Genomic DNA, 25,455 nt, shown 5'->3' on the forward strand with positions numbered 1-25,455 from the left:
GGTTTTCTTTGAATCTTTCCAAGTTGCACTAGGGTTGTCCCTCCCATCATGGCAAGAGATGGTTATGGCAAAAGGAGGACTGTGTGTGTGTGTGTGTGTGCGCGCGCGCGCGTGTGTGTGTGCGCGTGTGTGTGTCTGGTGAAGGGAGGGCAAAGAGAGTACAGGCAGAGTATGTCCATCATTAACCTGGGCTTCAGCATGAGGGACATGGGATTATGTTTATGGAGCATGGTCCACCGTTAACATTAATGGTAGAAATGCCTTTCTGCTTTAAAATACTCGATAGCCTGTATTCTTGAAATTATGACCTGGCATGTTAAAAGCTTGAAGGAAGTACCTAGTACATCCCCAAATCCCTGAGAAGATATGTTTATCAATAAACTTTAAGATGGGAAAATGTATACGTAGATAAGATAATAATGCAATAAAAAGGTATTATTATAGGATCCCTACTTACTTCCTAAAATCATATGAGAAGTGAACAACCCATAGTATCCGACACCTCCCTCCACCTCTTCTTTCCAAAAGCCTGGTACATAATGGGCCAGTGAATAAGAAACAAATCCTTGCTGATAAATGAATGGATGAACAAATATTCTTTAAGGCAGTATTTCCTAAATGCTTTTTAAAAATCCTAGGGAGCAACAGCTTGTAAGGGCTCCAGCAATTGTTCCCTTCCAGTGTGGGCATTCAGTCCTCCTGGGCTGCAGGGTGGCAGGCAGGGTCGGCTGGGGTGGGGATGTCTGGGTGGAGTGGGGTCAGCAGGCTTCCTTATCTTGGTCCCAAGGCAGCAGAGGGTTGGATGCAGCTGGGCTACATCCACCCAAGCTGGCGGCAGCAGCAGCTCTGTCACTCTGCCCAACATTTTAAGCCACATTTGGTGGCTTTCCAGTAGCAAAACGACTCAAAGTAAACAGTCCCCAAATCCCCTTCTCTCTTTTCTGCCTCTGCAAATCCAGCCTTTAACAAAAACATAAATGGGTACCACCTACAGGTGGGAGGAGCAGCTCTTCAGACCACAGGGGAGAACTCACAGACCCTCGTCATCCAGGAAACACATTCTGGGCCTTGGGTCGAAAGCACTGTTTATTTGTACAGCCAGTGCATTATTAACCGCAGTCCTTTGAACTTTAAAAGTTAAATGTTAAATTTTAAATGTGGATGGAGAAGTTATTTGGAGGGAAAATCTAGGGCATGTAAATGGAAATGACAAATTAGATTTATTTTGCTGGTGCTTAGAAATCAACTTTTAATTTCCTTTAATAAAACAACACTGAAGAGATATTTCCCCTCAACTTTCAGTTTCTGAAAATCTGTGCTTGAGTTTTTTAGAGAAAACTGACAAGCAAGAGCTTGTTAATATCTGACAACTTTCCCTGGGCTAGATCAGCTATAATTAAACATAAATAAAGTGAGCAATACTGTAATTAAATGGCAGAAACGAATCTCATTTTTTATGTTTGCAAATTACATTAAATTTTTTTTTAACTTTCCTCACAGAGACAAAAACAGTTTTCAAAAATGTAAACATCTCCAGAAATATGAAGCTGGGCACGCCCCATGGGAGGAAAGTATGTTGTTGTTTACAAGAGTCTATTTTTTCACATTAACTCAAGTTCTCCCAATAACTGGTTAGAAAAGCTTACTTTGAAAACTGTGCCAGAGACTTGAAGCCTGTTTCAAGTGGTTCATGCAAAAACTAGTTTTCTGATTTACTGCTGCGAAGTGATCATGTTAAAAGTACATTGTTGGCATTAATACCGGGGAGGAGGATGGGATGGGGCTGGGTGAATTCTAGGCAGTAAGAATTAAAAGTCTAATGCGGTTACTACAGGAAAACAAAAATCATCCACTCCCACATATCCCAAAGCTAGGTTTATTTTCGGGAGCTGAAAGGGTGCCTGATGGCCGAGTAACCCTCACCGTATTTATGGCTCAGAAGGCCCAGCAGGTACTACTTACGGGGCACCGAGAACCAGGTTTTGTATTTTTTGACTCTGAAGTAGGAAAAACATTCTGAATTCTCTTTTTCATACACTTTCAAAAATGAAATCCCGTAGTGGAGGAGAGATAGGGTAAATATGGCTTAATGGGATTAAATCCTCAGACTCCACATGATCAGCGACCTGTCCTATATTTTCCCAAAAATGTGGACAGAATTGCTATAAAAGAACTGAATGGGAAGAGATGCTGCTTGGGGCTTTCAGGGAGGGGAGCAAAGGAGCTAGTGAAGGACGCCTGCTCAGAACGAACAGCATCTGGCCTGAGGAGCATGGAGGACTGGAAACAGATGGGTCGGGAACCGGTGGCATGGTCGACGGCAGCTCAGAGAAGGAAGGGCAGGAGGAAGGCTGACCACAAGGCAGCTCCCATGGTGCATGGGCGTTAGGTCAATATGATTCTGGCATCTCCTTGTTTTAGAGGCTGGTCCCATGCCAGAATTGCTGGAAGAAAGTTAATCATTCTAGAGTCGTACTGTCCAACACAATAGCCAGACCCCATGTGGCCTCATTTAATTTTAATCAATCAAAATGCAATAAAATTCTGCAAGTGTTCGGTAACCTCAGTGACTAGTTGCTCTTATACTGGACAGAGCAGATAGAGACCACTTCCACCATCAAAGACAGTTCTATCAGAGAGCACTGCACTAGGCCATTTACAAAACGAGCAGGAGATCACTACCCCCATGTGGCTCCATCACTCCTTCCTACCACACTGTTACTTACTAGCACAACGGACAGATCAACGAACTACTGTACCTCAGTTTCCCTGTCCGTAAGATGGGGATGGTTATATTCCCTATTTAAAACATATGTTGGCCATGCGCGGTGGCTCACGCCTGTAATCCCAACACCTTGGGAGGCCGAGGCAGGTGGATCACAAGGTCAGGAGAATAAAAACATCTTGGCCAATATTGTGAAACCCTGTCTCTACTAAAAGTACAAAAATTAGCCAGTCATGGTGGCGCACGTCTGTAGTCCCAGCTACTCTGCATGCTGAGGCAAGAGAATCACTTGAACCCAAGAGGTTGCAGTGAGCCAAGATCGGGCAACAAGAGCGAAACTCTGTCTCAAAAAAACACACGATACCTGGCTCACTGTATGAAAAATCAGCCAATATTATCTTAGTTGCATAATATGTATTACAAGAGATAGTTCATATTTATGTTAAGAGATGTCATTTATGTGAACATAGCCCAAGGTAAACAGTTAAAATAAGCAATCTTTTAAAAGTGGCCAAAGAAGGGAACGGTATCATCAATCTAAGTCAACAACAGCATTGGTGGACCTGGAGCTGCTGTGCAGACTTCTTAATATCTAATAATTGAAAGGAAGTGAAAAGAGGCCAAGAATACGATTCCAGCAGCCCCAGCCAGCCCTGACTACACATTTTTATGGAAGAAACCTAACTAACAATGGGAAGGGACGCTCAGACACCTTGGGAAAAAATAGAATTGAATGCCTTCCAAAGAAAATAATAATTAGGAGTAATAAAACCGCAGATGGAAAGTTTAACTATACTTGCTTAACCAAAGCACTTTCAAGCTTTAGTTTTAAGGCACAGATACATGTTTGTAATTGAAAGAACCTCATGACGCAGAGAGTGCTATTTTAGACAGATGAACTGGAGAACAGAAAATGTCAGAAGTTTTAAGATACCTTTAATACAGAGAAACAAGTAACATAATGTTAAAGGTTATTTGAAAATGCTAATGGCCTATTAAAAATGTGCTTTTTGGGCCGGGCACGGTGGCTCAAGCCTGTAATCCCAGCACTTTGGGAGGCCAAGGCGGGTGGATCACGAGGTCAAGAGATCGAGACCATCCTGGTCAACATGGTGAAACCCCGTCTCTACTAAAACTACAAAAAATTAGCTGGGCATGGTGGCGCGTGCCTGTAATCCCAGCTACTCAGGAGGCTGAGGCAGGAGAATTGCCTGAACCCAGGAGGCGGAGGTTGCGGTGAGCCGAGATCGCGCCATTGCACTCCAGCCTGGGTAACATGAGTGAAACTCTGTCTCAAAAAAAAAAAAAAAATGTGCTTTTTATCCTCAATATAAAAAAACTTCAGTTGTACATATCAATAATTTGGTCTAGCTTTTCTTATTTTTCATAACTTTAAACAGTTTTGTTTACTATGCTTTCAAAATATCAAATACCACAGGTAACCAAAATTCTAAGCCTCAGTCAAAAAGGTAAGGGCTCTCAGACTTAATTACAAATTAAAAGGTATCCCTCTAAACTATTTATTTATCTATTTATTAATTAATTTATTATTTATTTATTTGAGGCAGGGTCTCACTTTTTCACCCAGACTGGAGTGCAGTGGTGCGATCTTGGCTGTCCGCAACCTCTGCCTCCCAGACTCAAGTGATTCTCCTGCCTCAGCCTCCCGAGTAGCTGGGATTATAGGCGCCTGCAACAATGCCTGGCTAATTTTTGTATTTTTAGTAGAGATGGGGTTTTACCATGTTGACCAGGCTGGTCTTGAACTTCTGATTTCAGGCAATCCACCCACCTTGGCCTCCCAAAGTTCTGGTATTACAAGGGTAAGCCACCATGTCCGGCCCAAACTATATATTTAATATCTCAAGTTTAAAAAAAGATTATTTATAAATGTACTTTTCTGAAAAAAATTTTAAAGCTTAGTCTTAATCAAATGACTAAATTCTCCTTTGATTTGTAAAGCTTAGAAGTGAGAATTAGCCAGTTAAATGTAATTTTAATTTCTGTGATTTATCTGACTTTAATATACTCAAAACTTATTTTTCTTTCCTCTGAAAGACATATGCTGTTGCAAAAGGCACAATGAAAAGAAGAAATTGCAAATTCATGAATGGACAATTAAAAAATATCTAACCTTAAAGTAATTACTTGTAAAAAGTTCAAGCTCTCTGACTTAAGTGAAGTGGAAAATAAAAATGTATTTATGTTTTCATTTGTATGTTTGAATCCTTTGTCTCTCTGTTGTATGTTAGAGCATTAGCAAAGTTAAATTGCTGATTTTATTTATTATGAGCTAAAACTAAGATAAAAGAATTAGCAAAATATGTGATTTATAACATATGCAAATTCATTCATTTTTATAGTACTAGATTTAAGTGTCACTTTTTTTTCCAAGAAACATTTGAGATTGACTGATTTGTTCACTCAGTTACTGTGTGTGTCAGGAGCTGGGTGCTCTGTAGATACACGGGAAGAAAAGCTGAACAACACGGGCTTCCAGGTGGACAGCTCAGGGCAGGCGGGTGGGTCCTAAGATCTCATTTTTCACTGACATTATTACCTTTACTTTTATTGCTGCTCACTCAATTTGTCCTGTTCTTTTTTCAAAAAAAAATTATAATAAATACTGAAACAGAAGATGAACAAATGAAACGAGTACATAAAGGCAGAATTGTTCTGGTTGCTTCCCTTTCACTGCTTCCCTCACAGAGGGGAACAGTTGTTTTAATCCTTAAGGAAAATTGCTATCTAGAGAAAAATATTTCTTCTGGATAGCCATAGGTATGTGAAATACAGCACCTAGTATCAGAGAGTGTTCTCAGAAGATGGATTATTTCCGTTTATAAACACAATTTTTAGAACAGTTTTTAAGCTCATAACAAAATTGAGAGGAAGGTAGAGAGCTTGCCCTTATATACCCTGCCTTATCCCGCCACACACAGAGCCTCAATTTTATCAGCACCCTGCACCAGAATGGTACATTCGTTACAATCCATGAACACATCACTGTCACCTAAGTTCCACAGTTAACATTAGGGTTTATTCTTGTTACATTCTGTGAGTTTGAACATAGAATGATATGCATCCGACATTACGGTATCATGCAAAGTAGTAGATTCCCTGCCCTACAAATTCCCCATGCCCCGCGTATTCAGCCCTCCGTCACCCTTACCCTGGCAACCAGTGATCTTTTTACTTCGTCCGTACTTTTGCCTTTTCAAGAGTGTCATATAGTTGTGATCATACAGTAAGCAGACTTTTTAAATAGGCTTCTTTCACTTTGTAATGTGCATTTAAGGCCCTCTTTGTCTTTTCATGGCTTGACAGCTCATTTCCTTTCAGTGCGGAGTAATATTCCATTGCAGGGATGTATCACAGCTTATTTACGCATCACTTACTAAAGTACCTCCGGGTTGCTCCCAAGTCTTCGTAATTATGAATAAACCTACTATAAGCATCTGTGTGCAGGTTTTTGTATAAGCGTTAAGTGTCCATTCCTTTGATAAAATACTAAGGAGTACAATTGCTGGATCAAATACCAAGAGTATACTTAGTTTTGTAAGAAACTGCCAAGTTGTCTTCCAAATGGCTGTACCATTTTGCATTCCTGCTAGCAAGGAATGAGCACTCCTTTTACCCCACATCCTTGACAGCCTTTGGTGTTGTCTGTGTTCCGGATTCTGGATTTCTAATAGGTGCATAGCAGTATCTCATTTTTGCTTAAATTTGCATTTTCCTTATGCATACTATATATGGAGGATCTTTTCATATGCTTATTTGCTATCTGTTTATCTTCTTTAGTGAGTTGTTTGTTAAAGTCTTTTACCTATTTTTAAATCAGATTTGTTTGTTTTCTTCGTTTTGTATTTTAATAATTTTTTATATATTTTGAATAACAGTCCTTTTTCCAGATATCTTTTGCAAATATTTTCCACCATTTTGTGGCTTGTATTTTCCTCCTCCTAACAGTGTCTTAGGCAGAGTGGAAATTTTTAATTTTAATGAAGTCTAGCTTAATAATTCTTTCTTTCATAGGTTGTGCCTTTGGTGTCATATAAAAAAGTCATCACCAAACCCAAGTTCTTCTAGAGAAAATCTTCTAGGAGTTTTATAGCTTTGTATTTCACAGTTAGGTCTGTGACCTGTTTTGAGTTAGGTCTGTGTCTAGATTTTTTGCATGTGGATGTCCAGTTGTTTTAGACCCATTTGCTGACGAGTGTATCTTTTCTCCATCATATTGTTTGCACCTTTGCCAAAGACCAGATGACTATACTTACCTGGGTCTATTCCTGGGCTCTCTATTCTGTTCCATTGATTGATCTGTCTATTCTTTTGCCAACATCACACTGTCTTGATTACTGTATTTTTACAGTAATCTTGATGTGGATAGTGTCAATCCCCCAACTTTTTCTTCTAAAAAATTGTGTTGACTTTTCTGGGTCTTTTGCCTCTCCATATAAACTTTTAAAATCAGTTTGTCAATATCTACAAAATAACTTGCTGGGATTTTGATTGGGATTCCACTGAATCTATAAATTAAGTTGAGAAGAACTGACGTCTTGAAAATATTGAATCTTCCTATCCATAAACATGGAATATCTCTCCATTTATTTATTTCTTCTTTTATTTCTTTCATCAGAGTCTTGCAATTTTCCTCGTAAAAATCTTGTACATATTTTGTTAGATTTATACCTAGGTATTTTATTTTTGGAGAGTGCTAATATAAATGATACTTTTTTAAATTTCAAATCCCACTTGTTCATTGCCAACACATATGAAAGTTACTGACTTCTGTACATGACCTAGGTATCCTGAAATATTACTATAATTGCTTATTTATTCCAAGAGTTTTTCTGTTAATTCTTTTGCATTTTCTACATAGATGATCATGCCATCTATGAACAAGAAGAACTTTATTTCTTCCTTCCAAATGGGTTTACCTTTTATTTCCTTTTTTTTTTTTTTGTCTTGGTGTATGAGTTAGGATTTCTAGTATGATGTTGAAAATGAGTAGAGAAAGGGAACATCCTTGCCTTGTTCCTGGCCTTAGCAGAAAGCTTCTAGTTTCCATCATTAAGTATGTCAACTCTAGAGTTTTGGTTTTGTTGTTGCTGCTGTAGAAATTCTTTGCCAAACAAAGGAAATTCCTTTCCATTCCTAGTTTACTGAGAGGTTTTATTATTGTTTTTGATCATGAATGGGTGTTAGATTTTTCAAATGCTTTTTGTGCACTTACTGCTGTATGTGATTTTTTTCCCTCTTTGGCCCACTGATGTGACAGATTACATTAACTGAATTTCAAATGTTGAACCAGCCATGTGTATGTGGGATAAATCCCACTTTGTCACAGTGTATAATTTTTTAAAATACATCATTGAATACAATTTGCTAATATTTGTTGAAAATTTTTATATCTATGTTCATGAGAAATATTGGTCTATAGTTTTTTTGTAAAGTCTTTGGTTTAGGCATTAGGGTGATTTCTGGCATCACAGAATGAATTAGGAAGTATTTTCTCTGCTATATTCTGGAAGAAATTATGGAGAATTTGTATAATCTTTTCTTTTTTTTTCCCCCCCAGGTTCATGCATGCTGCAGCATCAATCAGTATTTCATTCCTTTTTATGGCCAAATACTATTCTCATTGTATTAACACACTTCGTTTTGTTTATCCACTCATCAGTGACACACATTTTGGTTGTTTCTGCCTATTGGCTAGTGTGAATAGTGTTGCTGTGGACATTCAGATACAAGTTTTTATTTGAATTATTATTTTCAATTCTTTTAGGCATTTATCTAGAAAGATAATTGCTAGTTACATGCTAATTCTATGTTTATTTTTAATTTTTTTAGAGATGAGGTTTTTTTTTGTTGTTTGTTTGTCTGTTTTAGAAAGAAGAAAAAGGAAAAAAAGAAAGAAAGAGAGAAAGGAAGAGAAAGAGAGAGTTTTTTTTTTTTTAAAGAAAGAGATAGAAAGGGGAAGAGAGAACAGGAGTCTTGCTCTATTGCCCAGGCTGAAATGCAATCTAAAAATAGGTATTAATAATCTCTTTTATGCCGATAATTGTGCTTAACAGCGGAGACAGAAAGGAATAAGGGAAGAAAATAACAAAGAGCCAACCAATATTTCATTTAAGTCTGTGAAGTGCTATGCAAATGCTGAAGAGTGATTTACTTCCAATTATGTGGTCACTTTCAAAATAGGTGTAATATGATACTGAGAAAAATGTATGTTCTGTGGACCTGGGGTGAAGAATTCTATAAATATTCACTGAGTTTACTTGTTCCAGGTCTGAGTTCAAATCATAGATGTCCCTGTTAATTTTCTATCTCATTGATCCGTCGAATATTAACAATGTGGTGTCAAAGTCTCCCACTATTATTGTGCGGGAGTCCAAGTCTCTTTATAAGTCATTAAGAACTTGTCTTATGTATCTGGGTGTTCCTGTATTGGGTGCGTATATATTTATGATCATTGACTCCTGTTGTTGCATTGATCCTTTTACCATTATGTAATGTCCTTCTTTGTTTCTTTTAGTCCTCGTTACTATTAAAGTCTATTTTGTCAGAGACGAAAGTTACAACTCCTGTTTTCTTTCTTTCTTTTTTTTTTTTTTTTTTTTTTTGCTCTGCATTTGATTGGTAGGTCTTCCACCAACCCTTTGTTTTGAGTCTTTGTGTGTCCTTGCTTATGAGATGAATCTGGATACAGTGTGCCAATGGGTTTTGACTTTTTATTCAATTTGCCTGTCTGTGTCTTTGATTGGGGCATTTAATCCAGTTAAATTTAGGATTAATATTGATATTTGTGAGTTTAATGTTGTCGTTTAATGCTAGCTGGCTATTTTGCCCATTAGTTGATATGGATTCTTCATTATGGAGATACTCTTTACCTTTTGGTAAGTTTTTGGGGTGACTGATACTGGTTGTTCCTTTCTGTGTATACTGCTTCTTTCAGAAGCTCTTGTAAAGCAGGCGTGGTGGTGATGAAATCTCTGAGTGCTTGCTTGTTCGTGAAAAATTTTATTTTTCCTTCATTTATGAAGCTTAATTTGGCTGGATATGAGATTCTGGGTTGAAAATTCTTTTCTTTGAGGATATTGAATATTGACCCCCACTCTCTTCTAGTTTGTAGGGTTTCAGCTGAGAGATCTACTGTGAGTCTGATAGGCTTCCCTTTATGGGTAACCTGACCTTTCTCTCTAGCTGCCCTTAGAATTTTCTCCTTCATTTCAACCCTGGTGAATCTAAGGATTATGTGTCTTGGGGTTGCTCTACTTGAGGAATATCTTTGTGGTGTTCTCTGTATTACCTGAAGTTGAGTATTTTCCTGCCTTACTAGGTTAGGAAAGTTTTCCTGAATAATATCCTGAAGAGTATTTTCCAGCTTGGATTGATTCTCTTCGTCACATTCAGGTACACCTATCAAACGTAAATTAGGTCTTTTCACACAGTCCCATATTTCTTGGAGACTTTGCTCATTCCTTTTTGCTTTCTTCTCTAATCTTGTCTTCTCGTTTCATTTCATTAAGTTGGTGTTTGACCTCTGATATCCTTTATTCTCCTTGATCAATTCAACTGTTAAAACCTGTGCATCTTCACGGATTTCTCGTATTGTATGCTTCAGTTCCATTAATTCACTTATATTCTTCTCTAGATTGTCTATTCTCGTTAGGATTTCGTCAAACCCTTTTTCAAGGTTCTTAGTTTCTTTACATTGGGCTAGAACATGTTCTTTTAACTCACAGAAGTTTCTTATAATCCACCTTCTGAAGCCTAAATCTGTTAATGGAACGCACTCATTCTCCATCAGGTCTTGTTCCCTTGTTGATGAGGAACTGTGGTCCCCTGCAAAGGGAGAGGCATTCTGATTTTGGGTATTCTCAGCCTTTTTACGCTGGTTTCTTCCCATCATTGTAAATTTATCCACCTGTCATCTTTGTAATTACTGACTTTCAAATTAGGTCTCTGGGTGGACGTCCAACTTGTTGATTCCCAGTGCTGGAATCTGAGCAACCCACTGCACCAAAACAGCAGCGTTAAGATTCGTGGTGCTTTTCTGCCTGGGAATCTCGGGTCTGGCTTCCATCTTGAGTCCCTTTTTCAATCAGTTGAATAGGTGACTCTGCCTTCCCGCAGCTCCAAATGTCGACCAAAAGGGGACCTAGTCCTGTTTACTCTGCACCAAGAACCACCGCACTGGGGTGCCAGCAAAACCGCTGCGCCGGCCACAAGAGTTGCACTGGCTACCCCTGTGGCTCCTCCGCTAGGAATCTCCTGGTCCGTGAGCAACAAAATTTGTCTAAAAGTGCAGCGTCTTCTCGTTCTCTGTGCTTTCACTGGGAGCCACAATCCCGAGCTGCTAGTGATCAGCCATCTTGGATCTCTCTGTATAATCTCTTCTTGATGTTTTGGTAGAATTCACCAGTAAATTCACTTTAAACTGGTGCTCTCTGTTTTGGAAGTTTATTAATTATTTATTCAATTTCTTCAGTCAATATAAGCCTATAGTGAGTGTGGCTTTCTTCTTGTGTGAGCTTTGTCAGATTGCATCTTTCAAGGAATTGATCCATTTCATCTAGATTACCAAATGTGTGGGCATTGAGTTGTTCATAGCATTTCTAATGTCATTGTAGTGATGTCCATGCTTTCATTTCTGATACTAGTAATTCATGTCCTCTCCCTTATTTTCTAAGTAAGCCTAGTTAGAGAATCATCAATTTTATTGATCTTTTCAAAGAATCACTTTTTGGTTTTGTTGATTTTCTCTACTAAGTTTCTGTTTTTCAGTTCATTGATTTCTGCTTTAATAGTAATTATTTATTTTATTCCACTTACTCTGAATTTAATTTGAGCTTCTTTTTCTAGTTTTACAAGGTATAAGCTTAGACCACCAATTTTGGGTCTTTCTTTTTTCTAATATGTGCCTTTAATACCCTCTGAGCACTGCTTCACTGCATCCCACAATTTTTCGTAAGTTCTGTTTTCATTTTCATTTAGTTCAAAATATTTTAAAACTGATCTTGCAGTATCCTCCTTGACTCATGTGTTATTTAGAAGTGTGTTCTTAATCTCCAAGTATTTTAGAATTTTTCCAGCTATCTTTCTGCTATTGATTTCTAGTTTTATACCGCTGTGATCTGACAGCAGACACTGTATGATTTCTATGCTTTTAAATTTGTAAAGGTGTTCTATGGCCCCAAGAGTGCTCTAGCTTGGTGAATTTTCCATGAGTGCTTGAGAATAATGTATCTTCTGCTGTTGCTGAATGAAGTTGTCTATAGATATCAGTTATATCCAGTTGATTGACAGTGTTGAGAACAACTACGTCTTTACTGACCTACTGCCTGCTGAATCTGTCTATTTCTGATAATGTTGAAGTCTCCAACTACAATAGAGGATTTATCTGTATCTCCTCGTAGTTCTATCAGTTTCTATCCCACATGGTTTGATGCTCTGTTGCTAGGGGCATACCCCTTAAAGATTGTTATACTTTCTTAGAGAATTATACCCCTTATTATTATGTAATGTCCATCTCCATTCCTGACACCTGCCTTTGCTTTGACGTCTGCTCTGTCTGAAATTAATATAGCTACTTCTGCCCTTCTGATTAGTGTTAGCATGGTATATATTTCTCCATCCACTTACTTTTCATCTATGTATATCTTTATATTTGAAGTGGGTTCTTGTAGATCACAGAGGTAGATCTTGTTTTTTGACCTGCTCTGACAATCTCTGCTTATAAATTGGTACATTCAGACCACTGATGCTGAAAATGATTATTGATATAGTTAGGTTAAGAGCTACCATATTTATTACTGTTTTCTATTTGTTGCCCTTGTTACTTGTTCTCATTTTTGTCTTCCACATTTTCCCTTTTACAATTTTAATAGAGCATTTTACATGGTTTCATTTTTGCTCCTTTTTTAGTATATCAGTTATACTTCTTTTTACACTTTTTTTAATGGCTGCCCTAGAGGTTGCACTATACATTTATAAGCAGTCCAAGCCTACTTTCAGTTAACACTGTACTATTTCATAGGTAGTGTGAATGCCTTATAATAACAAAATGATGCTAATTCCTCCTTCCCATACTTTGTATCATTGCTGTAATTCATTTTACCTCTATGTGTGTGCCTATACACATACAAGCATACTCAGTCAAATACACTGTTGCTATTATTAGTTCCAACACACTATCATCTGTTATATCAATTAAGAATAGGAAAATTAAAGTTTTTATTTTACCTGCACTCAGCATTTCTTTGATGCTCTTCTTTTCTTTATGTGGATCCATGTTTCTGACCTATATTATTTTCCTCCTGTCTAAAGAACTTCTTTTAACATTTCTTACAAGGCAGGTCTACTCATAACAAATTCCCTCAATTGACTGAGAAAGTCTTTATTTGTCCTTAATTTTGAAGGATAATTTCTCAGGATACAGAATTTTAGGTGATTTTTTTCTCAATACTTTAAATGTTTCATTGCACTCTCTTCTGCCTTGCATGATTTCTGAGGAAAAGTCAGATGTCATTCTTATCTCTGCCCGTGAGTACATATGGCGTTTTTTTTCCCTCTAGCTTCTTCCAAGGTTTTTTCTTTGTTTTTCTGCAATTTGCACATCATATAACTGGTGTCGTTTTTTGTCACTTACCTTGCTTGGTGTTCTCTGAGTTTCCTGGATCTGTAGTTTGGTGTCTGGCATTAACTTGGGGAAATTCTAAGTCATTATTGTATCAAATATTTCTTCTGTTCCTTTCTCAGATTAGCATATTAATATTAGCATATGAATGATAAATGCTATTAGCATATTAATCAGTTGTTCTTGATTCTGTCCCATAATTTCACGTTCCTTGCCAGGGCTGGTCCTGATGCTTGCTTTGTCTCTTCAAATAGTATTTTTTGCCTTTTAGTATGCTTTGTACATTTTTGTTAAATGTCATAGATGATGCACTGGGTACAAGGCGCTGCTGTAAACAGGTCTTTAGTAATGTGAAGGTGAGATGTGGGGGAAAGAGCAGCTTTCCATAGTTCTGTGCAGGCCTGTGCCTCTGGACTGCAAGCTTCCCCAGTGCCTCTCAGTTGCTTGTTCACCTTTCAATGGGAGAGAATGGCTGCAGCAGGCTGAGGCAGTATTTCCCCTCCCCAGCTCAGTTAGGCTCTAATAAAGCCCCGGCAGGTGAGCCTCTGGTGTCTGCATTTCGCTTGAGGGCAGTCAAGAAAAACAAAGTGCTCTAGCATATTTCAAAATGTTCCTTTTCTGCCTCCCCTGTCAGAAAAACAAGGGGATTTTTTTTTTTTTTTGACATTTACTGTGAGAATCTGTTTGAGTTCCCAGAGGTAAAACTCACAAAAGCAAGGGAGGGCGCTCTATGAGTGGGTCCTCCTGAAGTTTTTAACTCTCAGACTTTTCCAAACCTAGGCTGGAGCAGTCTGTCAATAACAGTGCAGGTTTCCTACCACGGTGCTGGCTCGCGGGGAGGCTTATGCAGCAGTGTATTGTGATTCTCTGTAGCTGCTTGCAACCTCACTTCTCTTGCAGATCTAAGAGCTGCAGACTTTTCAGTTTGTTCAGCTTTTTACTTGCTGTTGGGATAGAGTGGCAACCTCTAAATTCCTCATATATATGAAACCAGAAACTGGAAAATGATTTCTTAATTAAAAAAAAATAGTAATAAGGCTCACAGGACTTTCATCATCTGGTCTGATTCTCCAAAAGTTACCTTAAGGTTATATTCTGCAGATTCAAAGGATGAAGACAGTAATTTCTTAGAAATTATTTACTCATCTCTTAGAATCTGTAAAGTTTCATTCAGATTTTCACAGAGATTTGGAAAAAGAAGAACATTTGAGGAAACGAAATGTCATCATCTTTAAACCAAAATTAAAATTCTAAGCCCCACACCATCTGAATGGACCCCCCCTCTAGGCCAAGGACATTCCAAAGTTAACTGAAAAACTAGTTCATGCCAGGATGGGAAGAGGGACCCAGATATGCCTCATGGTACCCTCCTCCCTTTTGGAATTACTGATGAAACAGACCCTTTAAATCTGATAAGAAAACACAATCTATTCTCTCTGATGTGGGCTACCTGGAGGCTTCCTCTGCATAATAAAACCTTGGTCTCCACAACCCCTTATCTTAACCCAGGCATTCCTTTCTATTGATTCCAGGTCTTTAGAAAATAACCAATAGGCAATCAGAAAATCCTGGAATCCATCTATGAGCTGAAATCACCCTTTCCCACCTGCTCCTTACTCCCAGTTGTCCTGCCTTTCCAGACAGAACCAATGTTGAGTGATGTCTTATGTCTCCCTAAATTGAATAAAACCAACTTGTAGCCCTCCCACCTTGGGCACATATTGTCAGGATCTCCCTAAGGCTGTGTCACAGGCCACTGGTCACACATTTTTGGCTCAGAATAAATCTCTTCAAATATTTTACAGAGTTTGGCTCTTTTCATCAGCAATCTATTTTCTTCTTGGGCGTAATGGCATTTTTAACTACTTGGTTTACTGATCTTAGATATGTCATAAATGAATCTTTTTACACCCGACGCAGCAAAATCTGCGTCTGAAGTGCATGTTACTGTAATCAACAGGCGTTGAAAAATACCTGTTGAGATGTTACCGTTAATGAGATATCACACAGACTTTGAAGATCAGTCAGTTTCGATCTAAATGTAAAGCCCAGGATACTAAAAGCCACCACTCATTTAACACAAAAGCCAGAGAGAAAAGCTATCTACCAGGAGCCACTTGTGGAATGCATAATTCTTTGTTTCCTGCTGTTTGTTAATCATTGATCAAAAATCTATGAATGACAAGACTCAACATTAGATAATGGCAGTCTGTAGGGAAAAGGGACTTCTCTTTTAAAAGTCTCTTAAAAGAAAAAGAAAAATCTGTTGTTCCTTTTCTAACAGAAAGGCTTTGAAGTTTTATTTAAAACAATACATCGCTTCTCCACAACCAGCAACATCTTTAAAAGATCAGCAAATAAAGCAAATGGATATATAGCTCTGAACGTGCTCACAAACAAGAACAAAAACAAAAACAAAATAGGCTTCAGAACATCCCAGACTGTGAAATACGTCCTGATATAACACAGTTTCTTAGCAATAGTGGTTGAAATGAATATATTTAAAGTGCTCCTGGGAGTAACACATACTCACTGTGGTGAGAGCAGTAGTAACACACCTACTATCTAAGGAATGTTCAAAGCTCTAGTTTGGAAAATGCCTGCTATCTCTGAGCATCTTTACTTAAGACACTGGCAGGCTCTACTTCTTGACTAGCAATGCTAACATTCATTTTAAGAAAAAGAAGTGCCAGTAAGTGTGGCATTCATGTTTTCTGTTATCAACACTTTAGTGTTTCTTTTTTTAAAAATTATTTTATACTTTAAGTTCTGGGATACATGTGCAGAACATGCAGGTTTGTTACATACAGATACATTTGCCATGGTGGTTTGCTGCACTCATCAACCCATCATCTACATTAGGTATTTCTCCTAATGCTATCCCTCCCCTTCCCCACTACCCCCTGACAGGCCCTGGTGTGTGACATTACCTTCCCTGTGTCCATGTGTTCTCATTGTTCAACTTCCATTTATGAGTGAGAACACGTGGTGTTTGGTTTTCTGTTCCTCTGTTTTGCGAGAATGATAGTTTCCAGCTTCATTCATGTCCCTGCAAAGGACATGAGCTCATCCTTTTTTATGGCTGCATAGTATTCCATGGCATATATGTCCCACATTTTCTTTATCTAGTCTATTACTGATAAACATTTGGGTTGGTTCCAAGTCTTTGCTATTGTAAATAGTGCTGTAACAAACATACGTGTGCATGTGTCTTTATAGTAGAATAATTTATAATCCTTTGAGTATATAGTCAGTAATGGGATTGCTGGGTCAAATGGTATGTCTGGTTCTAGATCCTTGAGGAATCACCACACTGTCTTCCACAATGGCTGAACTAATTTACACTCCCACCAACAGTGTAAAAGTGTTCCTATTTCTCAACATCCTCTCCAGCATCTGTTGTCTCCAGATTTTTTAATGATTGCCATTCTAACTGGCCTGAGATAGTATTTCAGTGTGGTTTTGATTTGCATTTCTCTAATGGCCAGTGATGATGAGCTTTTTTTCATGTTTATTGGCTGCATAAATGTCTTCTTTTGAGAAGTGTCTGCTCATATCCTTTGTCCATATTTTGATGGGGTTGTTTTTTTCTTGTAAATTTGTTTACATTCCTTATAGATTCTGGATATTAGCCCTTTGTCAGATGAATAGATTGTAAAATTTTTCTCCCATGCTGTAGGTTTCCTGTTCACTCTGATGATAGTTTCCTTTGCTGTGCAGAAGCTCTTTAGTTTAATTAGATCCCATTTGTCTATTTTGGCTTTTGTTGCCGTTGCTTTTGGTGTTTCAGTCATGAAGTCCTTGCCTATGCCTATGTCCTGAATGGTACTGCCTAGGTTTTCTTCCAGGATTTTTATGGTGTTAGGTTTTATGCTAAACTCTTTAATCCATCTGGAGTTAACTTTTGTATAAGTTGTAAGGAAGGGGTCCAGTTTCAGCTCTCTGCACATGGTTAGCCAGTTTTCCCAACTCCATTTATTAAACAGGGAATCCTTTCCCCATTGCTTGTTTTTGTCAGGTTTGACAACATGTGCGGCATTATTTTCTGAGGCCTCTGTTCTGTTCCATTGGTATATATATCTGTTTTGATACCAGTGCTATGCTGTTTTGGTTACTGTAGCCTTGTAGTATAGTTTGAAGTCAGGTAGTGTGATGCCTCCAGCTTTGTTCTTTTTGCTTAGGATTGTCTTGGCTATACAGGCTTTTTTTTTGGTTCCATATGAAATTTAAAGTAGTTTTTTCTAATTCTGTGAATAAAGTCAATGGTAGCTTGATGAAGATAGCATTGAATCTACAAATTACTTTGGGCAGTATGGCCATTTTCAAGATATTAGTTCTTCCTATCCATGAGCATGGAATGTTTTTCCATTTGTTTGTGTCCTTTCTTGTTTCTTCGAGCAGTGGTTTCCTTGAAGAGGTCCTTCACATCCCTTGTAGGTTGTATTCCTAGGTATTTTATTCTTTTTATAGCAATTGTGAATGAGAGTTCACTCATGATTTGGCTCTCTGTTTGTCTCGTATTGGTGTATAGGAATCCCTGTAATTTTTGCACATTGATTTTGTATCCTGAGACTTTGCTAAAGTTGCTTATCTGTTTAAGGAGACTTTGGGCTGAGACAATGGAGTTTTCTAAATATACAATCATGTCATCTGCAAACAGATACAATTAGACTTTCTCTCTTCCTATTTGAATACACTTTATTTCTTTCTCTTGCCTGACTGCCCTGGCCAGAACTTCCAATACTATGTTGAATAGGAGTGGTGACAGAGGGCATCCTTGTCTTGTGCTGGATTTCAAAGAGAATGCTTCCAGATTTAACTTATCTTCATCGATTTATCTACCCTTGGTCGTTGATGCTGGTGACCTTCGGATGGGCTTTTTGTTGATGTTGATGCTATTCCTTTCTTTTTGTTAGTTTTCCTTCTAGTCAGGCCCTCTGCTGCAGGTCTGCTGGAGTTTTCTGGAGGTCCACTCCAGACCTTGTTTTCCTGGGTATCACCAGGAAAGAACAGTAAAGATTGCTGCCTGTTCCTTCCTCTGGAAGCTTCGTCCCAAAGGGGCACCTGCCAGATGCCAGCCAGAGCTCTTCTGTATGAGGTGTCTGTTGACCTTTGCTGGGAGGGGTCTCCCATTAGGAGGCACGGGGGTCAGGGACCCACTTCAGGAGGCAGTCTGTCCCTTATCAGAGCTTGAATGCTGTTCTGGGAGATCCACTGCTCTCTTCAGGGCCAGCAGGCAGAACGTTTAAGTGTGCTGAAGCTGCAGTCATAGCCACCTCTTCCCCCAGGTGCTCTGTCCAGGGAGACGGGAGTTTTACCGATAAGCCCCCGATTGGGGCTGCTGCCTTTTCTTTCAGAGATACCCTGCCCACACAGGTGAAATCTAAAGAGGCAGTCTGGCTACAGTGGCTTTGCCAAGCTGTGGTGGGCTCTGCCCAGTTCGAACTTCCCAGAGGCTTTGTTGACACTGTGAGGGGAAAACTGCCTACTCCAGCCTCAGTAATGGCAGACTCCCCTCCCCCGACCAAGCTCAAGTGTCCCAGGTCAGCTTCAGACTGCTGTGCTGTCAGCGAGAATTTCAGGCCACTGGATTTTAGCTTGCTGGGCCCCATGGGGGCCCAGTAGGATCCACTGAGCTAGACCACTTGGATCCCTGGCTTTAGCCCCCTTTCCAGGGAAGTAACAGTTCTCTCTTGCTGGCGTTCCAGGCACCACTGGGGTATGAAAAAAACTCCTGCAGCTAGCTTGGTGTCTGCCCAAACAGCCACCCAGTTTTGTGCTTGAAACCCAGGGCCCTGCTGGTGTAGGCACTAGAGGGAATCTCCTAGTCTGCGGGTTGTGAAGACCGTGGGAAAAGTGTTGTATCTGGGCCGGAATGCACCATTCCTCACGGCACAGTCCCTCGTGGCTTTCTTTGGCTAGGGGAGGGAGTTCCCCAATCCCTTATGCTTCTCGGGTGAGGCAAGCCCCCACCCTGCTTCGGCTCACCCTCCGTGGGCTGCACCCACTGTCTGACCAGTTCAGATGAGATGAGCTAGGTACCTCAGTTGGAAATGCAGAAATCACTCGCCTACTGCGTTGATCTCGCTGGGAACTGTAGACCAGCGCTGTTCCTATTGCACCATCTTGCCAGTCACCCCCCAATGCTTTAGTTTTAAATCTTCAATGGAATTTTGGTTGTTCTTCATCAATGCAAATAACCCTTAAAAATTTTTATTGTTTAAGTGAAATACTACAAATCTTAAAATATATATAAAAAAATGACATCTGTTGAATTCTGGGTTTGAGAACCTATTTATCTCAGTAACGCACACGAATCAAAAGTATTAAAAGGGGAATTGTGTGACATTTGGCTAAAGTGACATAATAATCAAAGAATTTGGTCATGGTATCCAACGCTTCATTAATAATTAACTCAAAGGATTTAGTTTAAAAGAATGCATTTTACAAACACAGATTCACAACTTTGCCATGTATCCAGTATACCTTAGACAACTCCATGCCTGGCCCACACTGGCTGCAGGGAATACAATTTCCAGACCGATCCCTGAATTCTTGTTGTCTACAGTCTCCTGTTTCACAAGTCACTTTACACAACTGAAAAAAAATTAACAAAATGTTATTTTAAAGTATGTTAAATATATTTTTTGCAAGAAAGAAACAATATTTTCAATATTAGTCACACAATCACTGAATGTAAACATTGGTTCAGAGTGAGGTCAATTCAATTTTCACTTTAGGAAGAAAAACCCTTTCTGAATAAGTCAGTGGAAGAAATAAATCAATGAGCCAAATTCTTCTCTGTATTCTAGAGAATATTCATTGATTCTCTAAACAGGGTGTCCCATTTTCTTGGAATTAACTGCTACCCTCCTCAGATACCCTCTGGGACCCAAGATACAGTATGACTTAGAAGCTGTTCTCATCTCTAAGTAAGAAGATATTAAAAAAAAAAAGTTATGACTTCTTTGTTCTCATCTCTAAGAAAATATTAAAAAAAAAAGTTATGACTTATTTGATATATGACCCACCCAAGGTCCTTTTGCTACCAGAAAAATTCTGAATTAAAAAATTTTTAATCTTTAAGAAAAATAAACATATTCAATATAATGAATTAAATAAATGGAATAGATTAGTATAGCCACAAAAACTTCTCATTTATTATTTAGACTTACCTGCCATGCGGTTTTGATGGGAAAGTTTCAACCCTTTTCAACTCAACGATATTTACTTAGAGGCTGTCTTTCAAAGAATACTTTCTAACAATCAGGACACCAGTAAAATTCTTGGTGATGACGATAAAGATGGCGACAGTGGCCCAGCTCTCGTAACTCTTCAAAGTAGAAGTGCCACTGAAATCTGACCTTATGCTCAGTTACCACTGAGCCACTGCCTGGGACCTAACCGTATACTCTGGTTCACAGCATAGGACTTAGATGGAAAACTTATACTTTGGCAAAAACAAAGGTTATTTGTCATTTTCCAAAATATAGCTTTTGTCTCTTATTTTATCTGAAAACAACAAGTTCACCTTGTATGATATCATCCTAGAAAAGTATGTCTATCTGCTTAACAGACAGTATTTCATGAATAATGGTGGTATTATCACAGAACTGATGAAGATGTTGGGTCCAACCTCTTATCCTAAGCAAGAATGCCTGAAGAGTGCTACTGACACTGCTCTGTGTTCCTTAATGGAAGCTGAGAATAGCAGGCACTGCGGGAACAGACACTGCTGTTCTGTCCAATGCTTACCACACAGGTGAGCACAGGACATTGTTTTTGATGCATATAATTCTGCACAAACCTCCTCCACCTTGAAGCAGGAATCTGTGGAGGTATCTGACAACCTCTTTACGGTCAAAGGTTTAATATCTAGGGCAAGTAGGAGGAAGAAATCAAGGTGAAGTTTGAGACTAGAAAATTATTTGAGGCTAAAGATCTAATAAATTCCTTTTGCCTCAAGTCCTCCACAACTCCCAATCCTGGAGTTTATTTATAAGGAGTAGGAGCTTCCCTTCCAGCACAAAGAGACTGTAATCTCTTCCAGGAAGAAATTACACAACCTTCCTCTCAGACCATCAAAAAAGAAATTACAGAACCCTCCTCATATACCTTATTCAATGTATAACAGCCTCCAATTACAGAATGGAAGCTCTCCTACATTGACCTGAATCCCACTTTATCCTTCTTTTTTATTTATTTATTTTCATTTATTTGTTTTTGAGACGTAGTCTCGCTCTGTCACCCAGGCTGGAGTGCAGTGGCGCGATCTCAGCTCACTGCCACCTCTACCTCCCAGATTCAAGTGATTCTCCTACTTCAGCCTCCCGAGTAGCTGGGATTGCCGGTGTTTGCCACCACACCCAGCTAATTTTTGTATTTTTAGTAGAGACAGGGTTTCACCCTGTTTGCCGAGCTGGTCTTGAACTCCTGACCTCAAATGATCCACCTGCCTCGGCAGTACAAAGTGCTGGGATTACAGGCATGAGCCACTGCATCCAGACTAACTTTGTCTTTCAAGAAAACTTTGTGTACCGTCTTCAGTGTAAATATTTCTTTATATATCTGTAGATCATTATCTCTAGATTAAATAAATTTCATTCTTTTGAACACCTTCATAGATCTTTTATCAAACTTCCAAATATTAAACTTTTCTATCTGTTTTTCATGCTTTTTGGAACCAACAAGAATATAAACAAGTATATAAAATAATAACTTTTAAAAATGTATTCTAAATTCTTCATAATCTGTATAGGTCATAGGTTCCAAATTAGAATTTATGGTGGTGGCTCACACCTGTAATCCTAGCACTTTGGGAGGCTGAGGTGGGCAGATGACCTGAGGTCAGGCGTTTAAGACCAGCCTGGCCAACATGGTGAAACCCTAGCCCTACTAAAAACACAAAATTAGCCAGGCATGGTGGTGGGCACTTGTAATCTCAGTGACTCGGGAGGCTGAGGCAGGAGAATCGCTTGAACCCGGGAGGCAGAGGTTGCAATGAGCCGAGATTGTACCACTGCACTCCAGCCTGGGTGAAAGGGCAAGACTCTGTCTCAAAAAAATAAAAAATAAAATAATTTTGGTAGTACTACTACTTATTAACACATGAATTCTTTCACCACATTCTTATGAAAGAAGCAGGAGTTTACTTACCAAATAGCCTAGTAACACTACAAGAGTGAACGACAATTTCTCTTGTTCTAGAAGTACTTTTAAAGCCATCTTTCTTTATCAAATGTATTTATTGTTGAAGCGTTCTAAATAAAAGATAGAAAGGAAGATGTAGTTAATATTAAAAACATCAGTGATTGTGCTCTGTTTCCTATATAACATTTACCACTTACTAAACTAGGTAATAAATATTATTTGCGTTTTAAAAGAAGAAATAGACACCTTTAAAAAAGTAAAATAGACAAATAATATGTAATTCTTTTAAAATTCAGATTATGAGAACTGAAGCTTTGACTACCTATACATTATAAGCAAAACTCTTATAAACTCTCAGTTCCCAGGCTATACTCGCCTTTATTGATATTTTCTACCCATGTCTCTACAGTGGCCAATCTGCTTCACTCAGTGTGAAATTCTATTCAAATAGTGACTATATAACCCTCCCATTTATATGGGTTTGGGCATTGACAACAGGGTAATGGTAGTGATAAAATAACAGCCCTCCCTAGGCACTATGTGCCAGGTACTCTTTTTAGCATGCTAACTCACTTAATCCTCACAACTGCTCTAGAAGGTAGATCCTATCAACATTCCCATTTTAGAGATGGGGAAACTGGGACTCAGAGAGGGCTGTGTAACCTGCCCAATGTCACACTGGCTAGTACGAGGCGCAGCTGGATGCAAACCCAGGTGGAGCACACCTTTCTACAGCTACTGTGTCACATGTACCCTGAAAAAAAACGTGCTGTTAAATGAAGATGCTATGCTTGTATCTTAACAACTTTTCTTCACTAAGAAACAGACAGATAATATTTGGCATCTGTGGATTCTTTCCCAAAACCAGTATAGTGCAAAGTATGCATGGCAGAAAAATAAGCATTCATCTTAAAACATATAAAAGTCATTTACGAGTGGTGAAATCACAGGCACTAACCCAACATTTCAATAAAAGATAAACCAACCCTTCTTATCTTTACGAGGAATGAACTAAAATGTAGAACCAAATCTGGCTGTTTTTTTTTTTTTTTTTTTACAGATTCACACATGTCCAGAGAAGCGATGAAAAAGAAAAAGCAAAGTCTCATTTGGCTGCTCCATCAGGTAGAGAAACAGCGGTTCTGTTTCCTTTAAAGTCGAAGCTTCCAAAACTAGCAGAGATCCCAAGTGGATCATCTGACTTAGAAAGAAACCAGGGCACGGAACCAGAATCCTGGGTAAAGAGCTCAAGAAAAACAACAGCGACAACAACGAAGGAGGCAGAGGAGCAGAGCTGCCTCCGCTGTGGGCTGAGCAGCTACCAGGGGTGAGCTGACGGGTACCCCGGAAGTGGCTGAACCCAGACGAACCACGCCCACTGCCCAGGCAGGTCACGTTGCCAGGGCAATGAAAAATCATTTACCTTTGTTGAGTGAATGACCCATTTGAAGTGAATTCAAACAGCTTTTTTCACTTTTCCAGCTTCTTGGTCATAACTTTTTTTTTTCTTGCTGGCATATCTCAAAATCATCCAGCAATTACCCAACCATGCAACTTACTGCTTGTGTAGACACAGGGTTAGGGTGAGAAGATAAAAATCACATTCTTTGAAGTGCACGCTTCAGGTTATTTCTTTCATGATACGATCTTAAATTTTTTTAAAAAAATGTATTAAGTTTTAAAAGTAAAAAAATGTATAACTTAGGTGGAATTAAAACTAATATGAAAAAACAGGGATGATGCCAAGGAATTTACACAAATATGAGACAAAGAGATTGACAAGTCAGTCGGCACATATCATATTCGAGAAATTAGTTTGGATAGAATGGTCTAGGTGGGATACTACACTCACAGCTGAAAAAGGCAGACAAATAGTGAAGCATTTCAACACTGTCACTTTGACGCCATACATTCAGAAGGAGCTAAAAATAGAACCCATCTCACAGGTGCATTGTGGAGAGTAATGGGCTAACACACAAAGTGCTGAGCCCAGTGCCCCGAGCAGTTGCTGATGCTGTTAATGCTGCTTTTGTTTATGAGCTGTGAGACCTGGGATAAGTTACTTAATCCTGAGTCTCAGTTTCCTCATTTCTAAATGGGGCAGAATGACAGTACCTACCTCCTGAAATTTCTGTGAGGAGTAAGTGAGTTTAACAGCTGTAAAGCACTTTCAGGAGAATTAGCTGATGTAAACTGTTTCTGGCACATAATAAGTGCTATAGAAGTGTTTGCAACTAATATTGTCCTTCATGTTAATGACATGATTATTGAGGATCAAATGATCTGTTAGGATGTGACAGTCCTCGAAGACTGTAATCCATCGGACGAACAGGAGGCATCCAGGCAGCCGCAGTCACGCCACAGCAGCGTTGGACCTAGGGACCTGCAGAAGGCATCTGAGGACTAAGAATCCACTAACACTTTGAACCAAACATTTATAATGCTGAGTACTGTGTTAGTGCTTTAAAAAAGGATAGCTTGTTTTTCTTTCTACCATGCTCTAAAGTAGACATTTATCCCCATACGATGGAAGAGAAAACTGAAGGTCAAAGGGAACAAATACTAGAACCAGCGGAAATCAAATCCAATTCATGCCTGGTAACAGGGCCCCTCAGCATCCCGCCATGCTGACCTAGGGTTGAGTCCTACCCCACTGCCAGTAGCCAGTGACTCCTGCCATTCGGTACAGCAGGGCTACCTCAACAAAACTGATCACAAACACATAGTGCAATAGTACACTTAACAATGTATTCATTTATTCAACAAACATTGGTCAAACAGTTATTAGGTGCCTGAAAGGTGGCTGGACTAGGCTAGGAGAAGGCACGACGTGTTCCTTCAAGGGAGCTCACAGCTTGGCTGAGGTGGTGATCTCCAAAACACCTTTTGACACAGCCTGGCCAAGGAGTATTTTAGAAATAAACCATTTCACTGGTGG

The 25,455-nt window shown here is 39.0% G+C and overlaps 1 protein-coding gene across 5 annotated transcripts in view; it reads right to left on the reverse strand.

Annotated features, from left to right (window-relative positions):
- Positions 1-25,455, reverse strand: part of TNFRSF19 (TNF receptor superfamily member 19) — a 110,412-nt gene that overhangs the window by 67,921 nt on the left and 17,036 nt on the right. For all 5 annotated transcript variants that reach the window (XM_032260090.1, XM_032260086.1, XM_032260089.1 and 2 more), the window contains exons 2-3: positions 22,524-22,627; positions 19,854-19,964 (exon numbers count right to left, since the gene is read on the reverse strand). In XM_032260090.1, the coding sequence (XP_032115981.1) occupies positions 19,854-19,964; positions 22,524-22,592 (180 nt within the window). In that variant the 5' untranslated portion in view covers positions 22,593-22,627. The remainder of the gene's footprint in view (positions 1-19,853; positions 19,965-22,523; positions 22,628-25,455) is intronic.

Source organism: Sapajus apella, unplaced genomic scaffold, assembly GCF_009761245.1.
Source record: "Sapajus apella isolate SASKATOON/1434 unplaced genomic scaffold, GSC_monkey_1.0 scaffold114, whole genome shotgun sequence".
Lineage (NCBI taxonomy): Eukaryota > Metazoa > Chordata > Mammalia > Primates > Cebidae > Sapajus > Sapajus apella.